Here is a 12267-nt window from a genome sequence, read left to right on the forward strand (position 1 = left end):
GTAGAGGTGTGCAGTTAAAATACGTTTATTCTCAGAAATATTTTTAAAATATTTTAAAATGTTTTCCTTTGCAGAATCAGACACAAGTTTGGCAGAAGGAAGTGTCAGCTGCTTAGATGAAAGTCTTGGACATAACAGCAACATGGGCAGTGATTCAGGCGCCATGGGAAATGATTCAGGTACTGCCTAACTGTTGTGTAAACCTTAAAAAGTGTGAAATAAGACACCATATAGTGGAAAGCATGGGGGCTGTTCATACCCTCCCTAATGTATTTATGCAATTAAAGCAATTCTTTTCTACAGTTGAAGTAGTTTTGGAACTTTGCCATTCACTTTCTTTAAAAGTACAACTTACAAAAGTCTGAGAATCAAGCTCTCTAATTTTGATCCAGCACATAGCTTATTGGTCTGGCATATGCCACGTTCCATAGAATCATGTAATCTATGTTATTTATGTGATCTGTTTCAATTAATCTGACTGCTTTCAAATTATGTACTCAATTTTGTACATTTATTTCCAACCCCTAATTTTTAAAAATTAAAATACATTATAAATAAAAAATACTATCAATAAGATGCGTATGACTGTAGTTAATGGCATATAATGAGTCCTTCTTAAAATAAGAGCTAGAATTTACACATATAGTTAAAAGAATTTCAATTTGTATGAACACCTCTTTGAGTTTGCAAAATATTTTCATCACTAAATGAGAAATTTACTAGGTATTTCCCAAATTGTTCCTCATATCAGTTGAATATCCCGCCAGCAATAAATAAGAGTGCCTCTTCCCAATCCCCACACTTTAGCAAGACTTCCTGTTATCAGACTCCCCAACTTTTGTCCGTCTGATCGATTTCAAATCTCTTCTTTCTGTTCTTTGAATGTGCACTTCCATTATTATTACTGAGGTAAAATGTTAACATCTTTTAAGAATGGATGATGGGTCCTTGGATGTCTGTTACACTACTTTCTAATATTTGGCTATATGTTTGAAATATTTTATAATTAAACTTAACAAATTAGCACAAACAAAAAACAATGTTTTGCAATGTGGCCAGCTAAGAGGCAGAAGCAAAATGGCAAATTAAGAACAAATTACTTCATTCTTCATTCGTCTGTGATTGAGTTGTAGAAAACACGGAGAAAATATTGTGTACTTTAGATTATCCTGCATTGTCAGAAGGATTCTAGAAATTTACATCTACAATAGGCCTAAAGGGGCAAAACAGTTTACATAAAGATGGCCATCTGCCCTAAAAGCTTTCCCAATTGGAATGTATCACCTCTTTTATTTAAATGCCCTTTTCTCTTAGTAACACCACTGAATCTCTTAGAACAAGTTGGTTTGAGGAAACACAATTCACCAAATGTCAGTCATAACTTTAATGTTAATTAAAAAGGGTTAATTAATTTTCTGTTCAATTTAGTCAGTGTTTATTAAGTTCTTGCCATGTGCATATATCTGTAGATTGTATTTGTTTTTTCTATGCTTGTTATACAACTGTTAAATTTAATATTTAACATTTTTATTAAATGCTATTGATGCTAGAACTCAAAATATACTCTAGCTAATATTTAACATCTTTATGGTTGCTTTAAGCTTCTGAACCTCATCCTAATTTTTGTTTGTCTAAGTAAGGGCTTTTCAACAATATTCATTCATTTAATAAATATTTAATGGATATTCTCTATATGCCGGGAATTTTGTCAGTTTAGAGCTGTTAGCAAATGTAACTATTTACTGATTTTCAGTCTTCAATGTGGCATGAAAGACATGATAAATCTGAATGCAGCCTACTTTTAAAAAGCAAATACATTTTCAAAGGCAAATACATTTGAAGACAAACACATTTTTAAAGGGCACTCATTGAAGCTCTGGATGGTCAGTGTTTAGGAACAAAGACTAGTGGGTATAAAATTGCATAGCGGGTAGCAAAATTCTGAAATTATAAAATTCTGAAATTCCTTTCCCTCAGGTGCATGATATAGGCTGAAGTGGAAATCAATTCAAAAACAGGTTTAGGTAAACTGTGAATGATTAAACACATATTGAATCACTGAAAGCATTGCAGTGTTTGGGATTATGTTTTAACTTCTGAGGTTGACATCAAACGGACCCTATTCCACATGCCCTTTGTCCACCTTCAGAGGTTACATGATGGGCCATAAGGATCATGGACGTGACATTAAGTTCCTTCTTAGAAATATTATTATGCCCTAGTAAAGCATAATTAGTGGCACTGTTAAAGTTTAAATATTCTAATTATACTATGGGAGGCTTTTTTGTTTTTCTGTTTCTCATTCTCAGAGAGATATACTGCTTCTCTCAAAGTGGCAATATTTTTGGCAGTGCACATTGGCCTGATATATAAAAAGTGTTTCCTTACTATTTCGAGGTAATATCTGTTAATATTTCTCCAGCTGGAATGGTGTATTTTTCTGGGGTTACATACTATAGGTAAAGGAATACTTTGTCGATTTCAAACACATGCAGTGACAGACCTTTTCTCTCCAAGAATAACTCAGCTGTCAAAATCAATGTGAGAATGAAATTTGCCACATGGTGTAGTTCCAATAGAATGTTATTATTTAAGCCCTATTTGATTTCATTTTTTGACCATTTGTATGGTATAGTATAACTTTAAGATCTTTGATTAATATTTGTCATAGAGGATGGGCACAGTGTTATTCAAAGACTGTGCATATTTTAAATACCATTTTCGTTGTTGCATTTAATTGATTTTGCTTTTCAAAGAGAGCCAAAAACAACAAACAAACAAAACCCAAACATTTTTTTTTTTTTTTATAAAGGAAATTGGCTCCTGGCTTCTTGATACCAGCCCAATTCTCTCCTTCTGGTGGCAGAGAAGAGAAAATTCTCTTTTCGTTGCTTATGTGGATACATTCTTCCATCCCTATGTCAGAGGATGTGATAAGGCAAGAATCAGGCTGAATATTTAGCACTCACCCAGCTCTTTTTCTTTGGATGCTATCCTCACAATGAATCCAGCTCTAATTTTTCCATATTCACTCTGTGCCTCTCTTTTAAACTTGGGGGCACCCATCAAGTTTCCTGGACTTGACTCAAAAAAATATGAAAGATATTGAGCTGTCCACTAGCCAGATATTTTCAATGGCAGTAGTGGAGTGCCCTAGCCTCTGAAGTCCTTGAAAACAAGGACTGTGTTCTTGGGAGTGCCTGGCATTTAGTAGGCACCCAGTAAATGTTTACTTCGGAATGAATTAGTGGTACATGACTAGATAAGTAACAGTAAACGTCATGCATTTGGTTCAAGAATTAAATTTTGAGCACGATAGCTCTTAACTCTTCTTAAGCGTATTAGTACAACAAATATCTAATATACATGAGGGATATTGATGTCTTACTCATTTGACATCATTTTAGATTCCTGGAAAAGAGACTTAGAAAATTGGTCTCAGTTTCTCTTTTTAATTTTTGTTACCCAAGGATATAGTAGTAAGCATGAAAAAGAAAAGGGGAAAATGATTATTAAAAAAGTACATGCAACTATTTTGAGGGAAGCTGAATTTTATTATTTTCTTAAATCTATGAAAAAATGTACCTAGAGTGAAATTAAATAGAGAGAATTTGCTAATATCTTTTAATAAATTTCCTGTCTCAAATGGCAATTTAGCAAAAGTAAATTCCTGGATCTTGGTGTTAAAACACAATTTAAAGTACATCTTCCTTTGCAAACATTCTGGCTCTTTGGTAAAAGTTAGGTGGCAAATGCTCAAAATATAGGTGGAATATTAGAATTTTGATAATCTATAAAAGCCACTTAGAGAAATAATGATATTCTTAAATCAACTTGAATCTTACATAAATATAATAAAGATGAATTATAATTGCTATAGAGTTCAAAACAAGCATGGAAAGAAAACTTGTCAATGTATGTTTTTAAAAGCTGGTGATCTTGAATGAGTTTTTCCTGACAGTCATAGGAAATGAATCAGCAGATGAGCCAATGATAATGCAAATGTATTGCATGTGTTTACTCATCCATACAGAAGACAAATTTCCTGCCAGGTTAGTAGATGACCCTTACTAAGTGGTGTTTGGTGTGAATTTTCCTACCTGTTCAGATAGTGCTATAACAACAAGTTAAAACCCAGTTAAATAGAATCATCCAGTTCCTGAAACGGAACAATCAGCAACTTTTTTGAAGTTAATGGGATTATGTTAGTTTAGTTTTATTGCAATCATTGATAAGAGAAAGAACGCTTACTTCACGTGTAATGAAATACTGATAAGTGCTGTCATTTCATTTTTTCTGTAATTACGTAAAGCATAAGATGGGCTTTTAAATTGATGTAATATTTATTTTACTGCATTCCACATGGTAAGTTATACATTTTTAGATCTTTTCCCCTGACTGATTAGATAAATATGGTCACTTCTAAACAAAATATATTTAAACTAAGATATATTATAATGATTTGATTCTAATGTTTATAAAATTAATGTATGTTAGTACTTATTTTGTCAGTATTTTAAATTTAGAAATCTATGTTAGTTGGAAATATTTTTAATATATTGTGCTTTGAATTTCAGGAAAATATGAATACGTGGAGACATACTTATAAAGAAGTGATAAAAATCACATTCAAAACCAAATGGCAAAATTAGTTACAATTCAGTTAAAACCAACAAAATCGTTTTTCATCTTTCAGTGAAAACATAAAAACTAAAGGCTAGCACGGGAGGTTTTCCTTTTCCCTAAATATTGCTTCTGTTTAATCTGTTTGTCTTAAATGGCAAAAATGGGATTTGGGGGAAACCATTTTTAGATATTTGAGATAGATGATAGATAGATAGATAGATAGATAGATAGATAGATAGATAGAAGTGCTCTTTGGTATTTGGTTTGTCAGGTAAAGTTTTTCAAATGAAGGAAAGTAGCATCAGCTCTAATACTTCTCTGCAATAAAAAGTGAAGGGAAATACAGAACAAGGAGGACTAATGAGTCCTACTTTCCCAGTTCCTCTTGATCTGTTGGTGGAAAGGCTAAGAGAAAAAAGTGGGGCAGAATGATTCCACAGAGAAATGGCAAGTCTGATGCACTAAGAACCATAAACTGCCAAGTCTGCACCACAGTCGTTTCCACTTGGCTTTGTCCACTCTGTGAAAAGACTCTTCTGTGTTGCCCCCTCCTAGGCCTCCATCCTGTTAATTCATTCCCTCTGTACCCCCATCTCCCCAGGCCACTTCCATAGCGCTTGGGTTGTATCCTGCAGTTGCAGAGAGCTGACACGCATTTGGTACAGGAAATAGAAATTTGGTTTGGACCACACGTGAAAGGGAATTTAAGCCACAATATTTGTGTTCAGTTTCAGGCCTCCTAGCCTTAGTTATTTTGTTGCCTATTTCCTTATTTTTCTTCCTTTTCACCTCCTTCAGATGAAGAGAATGCGGTACCAAGAGCATCCCCTGAGCCAGAAATGCATCTCAGGCCTTACCAACTGGAAGTGGCCCAGCCAGCCTTGGAGGGGAAGAATAGCATTATATGCCTCCCTACAGGGAGTGGGAAAACCAGAGTGGCCGTTTACATTGCCAAGGATCACTTGGACAAGAAGAAAAAAGCATCTGAACTTGGAAAAGTTATAGTCCTTGTCAATAAGGTATTCAAACAGCACATAAATAGAACATGGTTTATTTTCATTTTATTTTTCTGAAGCATTTGTATAGTGACATTTGTAACAATGGATCACACATTTAGTTTAATTAGGAAAAATGTCAAAATAAGTAATTTATTTTAAATCTTTGCTTTTCCAGCTATATGTACTATCTCAGTTATTAGCTGTTAAAGTCGATTTTTTTTCTCTTAAGCCAGAACATTAAGTTAAATGGCTGTAACTGAGGTATAAAGCGTATTTTACCCAGATTTTCTTTAAGGTGAACTGGTACTAATTTATCACTGCATATGAACATAAATGACCTCAAAATATCCCTGGAATCTAGGGTTAAACATTGTGTTCTAGAGTCTCTTTAACCACTGACCCTTAGTCAAAAGTGGCAAGTCTCTTTATTCAGAATATATGCAATGTGGTTTGAAGATGAAGAGAAAATTAAGTGAATATTTGGCTGATTTATATCAAATTAAATCGATAAATAATTTTCAGATATTTTGTATATGTAAATATATACATATATCATTCAATGCAACTGAGATTTTCTTTAGTGTTTATATCTTAGGATTTTTGAAGGCTATCTTCACAAACAGGTATAGGTCTCCTTCATTTTAAACAAAATCTAGTTACCTGAACTTTATTCAGATACATCAGAGTTTATTAATTTATAAATTTGCAAATTTTATACTTATAAATTTGCCATTTTATGGAGTAAAATTGAGTACACTTTTCCATGACCAGAAACAGTCTTTTTTCCCATTACTTATGGTAACTAGATTCTCATTTACTCCTTTACAGAAATTATAGTAATAGACTATATATGTAACTTTCCTCTATTTTTTGGATTTCTGTTCTGCTGAAAGTTTTAGTTGCAACCTGCTTTTCAGTACTAAAGAAACATACTCAGAATCCACTATCTTAATGATTTACGTCATGTAGCTCCAAATGTACTTTGTATGTACATGCTAAGCCTAAAGATTGCTCCTTTATTCTTACATGCCCACTATTAGAACAGTTTTTGTGTATGTGTGTGTGTGTGGTAATGGTGATACGTTAGAATTTTTTTCCATAGCTTTTCATGTATTTCCTTTATTAAGGATATTATCTTTTGGAATAAAAGAAATCCAGGTGTTAATACAACTTCTACCTACCAGTAATTTGATCTCGGGCAAATCACTAACTTCTCTTACTTTAGTTTCCTCATCTGTAAAGTGAATAAAAGAATACTACCCTATACAGGGTTGGAAGTTTAAATTAGATAATCTATCTAAAGCCTAAGAGTGACTCAGTAAATATTAGTTCTTTCTTCCATCCCTTCTTCCTTTATAACTAATAAAGTGGAATTCCTTAACCAGTGAGCAGGGCCTTAAGTGCCAGGTCCAGAGAAGAGAACAAAGTTAATTGGATTTGAAACCACTTAAGCTGATGCTCTTGATACCATTTGAACATTCTGCCATTTCCTCAAACTCATTCCCTTCATCTACTCTCCCAAAGAGCTCTCCTTCCCTACTTGCCTGTCTCTCTGTTCGTTATATTACCTCCTCCGAAGCACATAGCCTCAAAACCTATGAATTATTTTTGATTCATCACCTTCCTTTTCTTCCCTCATCGGGTCACCGCATCATCGACTATTAGAGTTGAAAGACTCCTTCGAGATCCAGTTTTTATCCATTGCTGAGTGGTTCTCTCACCTCTGCTGAGTAACTTCTCATATCAAGGAGGTCCTCCTTCTAACAAGACAGCTCAATCCATTCTTTGAACAACTGTCACTGCTGGAAAGCCCTACCTGCATTCATCAAAATCTGTTTCTCTGGAATACACACTGATTTGTTAGTGTTCGTTCCTCTGTGATTATACAGAGTAAGCTGAGCCTTAATTCTTCTGCCTTATGACAGCCCTTCACATAGAGAAGGAAGGCTTGCATCATGTGACCCTAAAGTGATTTTTCTCTTAGTTTCCTGGGATAAATACTTCCAGTTGCTTTATATGTTCTTCATATAACATGGTTTCCAGACTTTTCATCATCCTGAGAGCTCATACTTTTCCAGACATTATCTAAAACCCTGTTAAAACACAGTGTCTAGGGCTGGACAAAATACTATAGATATAGTCTCAGTGCAGAGTATGGGAGAGATGAGATGTGACATTTGATCCGTGACTGGGTTTGTCTTTGTCACCAGTTCTGGCACCACAGATTCATCTGGAGTTTTCTATAACCTAAGAATCCTCAGCTCCTTTTCATTTGAAAATCTGTGACACTAGGCCTCTCTTGTTATTTTTGTGCAGTTAATTTTGAGCCTAAATGCAAATACTTACATTTATTTTTTTCATATTATTCACCTTGATTGATCTTTTCAGGTCTCATGTTTTTGTATGCATCTCACGCACCTTCCTTTTTGTATAACTCCTTATCCTCTCAGTGCTGTATTCTGGTTGCGAATCTTTTGTCCCATTGGATCAAGGTGTTACTTACAAATGCACCTTTGCAGCCATGTTTAAATGTTAAATTATCCTCATTAGTTACTCATATTCATTGCATTGTTGTGTAGACATTTAAGGACATGGGTCTAATTCCTCATCTGTTTCCCTGTTGTTTTTCCCTAAGAATTATTAGAAATCCCTCCACTAGATCGTCCATCTATGTCATAATCGTTTACTCTATTATCCCATTTCTTTGAATTTTAAACTAATTTCAGCTTTAATTCTTTTTGATTGAGTCAGGTAATCTCAGACCCAATAAGTCAATATAACCTGCGTTCTGTATTTGGCCCAATGGCAAGGCATTATAACCCTTGATCTAGGAAGGAGAAATCCTGTTCCTAACACCATTTACTTTTATCACCCTCCATCCTTTCCAAAGTTATCACCTTTACAGGCAGGGAAAGATGAAAACACCACCTGTGTTCCCAGACTTTCTATTTCCTATCTAGGGCTTCAACATCATGAGAGAGAAGTCCCAGGTTCCTTCAGATGCTATAATGCAGCCCCATATGATTCAGCAGAAGTGGGTAGCAGTTGGGTTTGATTAGTCTTGGCAGGCACTCTGTCACACCTCAGGAAAAGGCTCCCAGAGGCCCACATGCCTCCCAGTTAGCCATGTCAGGCTTGCATCTGGCTCTCTCTGTGTCCTTCAGTAGGGAGTCAACACCACCCAAAGTGAGTCTCAGGATTTCCAACACCTGCTACCACCCGTGACACTGTCTTTTTGTTCTGTAGACCAGAAGATGCGGCTTCTTTGGAAGATCTCGGCCCACCCTTTGTGGGCAGAACCTCAGGTTTTTATGCCACTCCATAGTATAGAGATTCTTAAATCATTCAACAACATGAGAGTATTTAAAGACAAATCAAATGCAGATCCTGCCCTCAAGGAATCTACAGTCTAGGAAATGAGAGATATGTATTAATATAATAATAAATATTGTATTACACTTTATATTATCTCATTAAAACCACACAGCTATTCTTTGAAGTAACCATAATTATCTCCATTTTACCAATCAGGAAACAGAGGCTTTGAGGCTTTGATTGGCCTGTCAGGGGTCATCCAGCCAATTAGCAGCAGAGCTGAGACTTGAATGCTTTTCTTCTGAAGTGAACTGGTCCTCCCTTCTGTCATTCTCCACTGCTAGAATAAAAGGATGGTGAAATACCAGGGAAGTTTTCTGAGTACTGGCAATATGTCAGCCTCTATTTCATTTAATTTTCATAACAATTCCACCACAGGTTAATATTTTCCTGACTTTATTAATGTGGAAATCGAGATGATTAAGAGCCTTGTCCAAGGTCACACAATAAGCAAGTAGCTGGAGCAGTTGTTTTCAGAGCTCACTTTCTCTCCTCTGGAGCATGCTATCTCACTAAATTTAATTTTCCTTCTCTTCCCCAGAATCTTTTTTGCTGACTTCCTTCTTAGATTATTTCCTCTTTCTTGTATAAGTAGAAGGAAAAGAATGGTTCTAGAAAAGTGAATTGGAAATGACTTTGTGGAAGAAAGATAAGAGCTGTGGTTCTCAGATTTTAAAAAGAACTAAATGTCATATTGGAAGCTTCATAAAAGGGCAAACTTCCGCTTCCCTGGTGGCTCAGTGGTTAAGAATCCACCTGCCAATGCAGGGGACACGGGTTTGAGTCCTGGTCCGGGAAAAGCCCACATGCCACGGAGCAACTAAGCCATGCTCCACAACTACTGAGCCTGTGCTGTAGAGCCCGCAAGCCACAACTGCTGAAGCCCGCGCGCCTAGAGACCGTGCTCTGCAACAAGAGAAGCCACCGCAATGAGAAGCCTGCGCACCGCAACGAAGAGCAGCCCCTGCTGGCGGCAACTAGAGAAAGCCCACGCGCAGCAACAAAGACGTAATGCAGCCAAAAATAAATAAATAAATAAATAAATTAAAAAAAAAAAAAGAAGCACAAGCTTTAAGACTCAGTCCCCAGAGATGGTCGGTCCCTAGATTAAGTAGTTCTTGGGTGGGGCTCAGGAGTCTGTATTTTCCAAATCTCTGAATTGATTTTGTGGCAAGTAGACAAGAGACTTCACTTTGGGCTTGGAGGTGGGTGGGTAGGCGGGAAACACTAACTGAAAATTTCTCTTTCTACCCTGTGTTATGCTCTTTCACTTACCAAACTTGGTTATTGATTCACTTTGTTTCCTTGGAATTCATGGATTCCATTTAACCCCTCCTCCCCTCCACATTCACTCTTAGAAGCCCTCAACATTTCTACTAAATAATAATACAAAGATGTGTTCTTCCTACACAGTTCTCTCCAGCCAGGAGGATCAGCCAGCCCTTATTTTTCACATAAGTGGAGTTCATCTCAGGTAAAAAAAAAAAAAAAAAAAAAAAAGAATAATGCATACCTTGCAGAGAGATAACCACTGATCACATTATCAGGTAATTAAATTATGAGGAGTATAATGCACATTCTTTGATGTTTGGCCTTGAAACTCTTCCTGCCAACTCTATTTGCCACACTGTACACTCCTGGGCTTCCATTGTACAAATTCTCCTAGGATATGACCTTCAAGATGGCCTGGCTATTCCTTTCCCCAGTATAGGAGCTATTCTGAATGACTAGTGATGTGTAGCCTTGAGGTGTCAACTCAGCCACCTTCAGCAGGCACTACAACATACAGAGAGTCAGCTCTTTCTTTCTCTACATGCAACAAAACCTTTATTAACACTTTGAACAGGTTCAGCTATTACCGAAGCTGGTAATTTCTAAGTGTAAATTGGGGTAGAACAAAGAGTAATGCCATCATTTGGGCATTGTGAATGAAAGACTGAAGAATTGACAGCCACCCCTCCAACAGAGGAGCAGGTGCAAGGGCAATGTTTTCTGGAAGTTGTAGTCAGATAGAGTGGGGCTATCTTCCATCTGCTTGCCTGTAGAGAGGAGCTCTGCTGGCCAGTGGGGATGCCTTCTTTATTCTGGATTTTAGCTTTCACTTATATCCTCCATGAAATCACTGGGTTCCTCCTCCAGGGTGATGGTCCTGCAGGTCAGGGTCTTCACGGAGATTTGCACTTTGACCTGTTAGCAAATGTGAAAATACTGTGAGTCAGCAATCAGGTGGAGTCACCTCAGTGCCAACGCACTCACTGGACAGCCTCTCTGAAAGAGTTTTCACTGATTTGGTGTTTTTGTTTTTGTTTTGTTTTTTAATTGAAGTATAATTGATTTACAGTGTTTCAGGTGTACAACACAGTGCTTCAGTTTTATATATATATATATTATATATACTCTTTTTCAGATTCTTTTCCACTATAGGTTATTACAAGATATTGAACATAGTTCCCTGTTCTATACAGTAGGTCCTTATTATTTATCTATTTTATATATAGTAGTGTGTATCTGTTAATCCCAAATTCCCAATTTATGCCTCCCCCGCCTTTCCCCTTTGGTAATCATAAGTTTGTTTTTCTTTTCTTTCTTTTTTTTTTTCTTTTTGACTGCACCATGCAGCTTGTGGGATCTCAGTTCCCCGACCAGGGATTGAACCTGGGCCATGGCAGTGAAAGGTTGGAATCCTAACCACTAGGTCACTAGGGAACTCCCATAAGTTTGTTTTCTATGTCTGTGAGTCTATTTCTAAAATAAGTTCATTTGTATCATTTTTAAAGATTCCTCATATAAGTGATATCATATCATTATTTGTCTTTCTCTGTCTGCCTTACTTCACTTAGTAGGATAATCTCCAGGTCCATCCATGTTGCTGCAAGTGGCGTTATTTAATTCTCTTTTATGGCTGAGTAATATTCCATTGTGTATATATACCGAATCTTTTTTATCCATTCACCTGCTGATTGACATTTAGGTTGCTTCCATGTCTTGGCTATTGTAAATAATGCTGCTATGAACACTGGGGTGCATGTGTCTTTTCAAATTAGGGTTTTCATCTTTTCCAGATATACACCCAGGAGTGGGATTGCTGAATCATATGGTTACTGAATTTTTATTTTTTAAGGAACCTGCTATTTTGTTCTTTCTCAGCCACCAAAGCTAGTCCAGCAGTCCATCCTTTCACCGCCATCCTTTCCCTTAGGCAATGTCTTGCCTCTTCACCTTTGGTTTTCTGCTTCCTCCAATTCCTTAGGCAGGTTGCCTCTGGCCT

The 12267-nt window shown here is 36.4% G+C and overlaps 1 protein-coding gene across 2 annotated transcripts in view; it reads left to right on the top strand.

The window, feature by feature from the left end:
- Window positions 1-12267, top strand: part of IFIH1 (interferon induced with helicase C domain 1) — a 56008-nt gene that overhangs the window by 27067 nt on the left and 16674 nt on the right. For both annotated transcript variants that reach the window (XM_060152767.1, XM_060152766.1), the window contains exons 4-5: window positions 75-179; window positions 5425-5645. In XM_060152767.1, the coding sequence (XP_060008750.1) occupies window positions 75-179; window positions 5425-5645 (326 nt within the window). The remainder of the gene's footprint in view (window positions 1-74; window positions 180-5424; window positions 5646-12267) is intronic.

The sequence above is a fragment of the Lagenorhynchus albirostris genome, chromosome 6, assembly GCF_949774975.1.
Source record: "Lagenorhynchus albirostris chromosome 6, mLagAlb1.1, whole genome shotgun sequence".
Lineage (NCBI taxonomy): Eukaryota > Metazoa > Chordata > Mammalia > Artiodactyla > Delphinidae > Lagenorhynchus > Lagenorhynchus albirostris.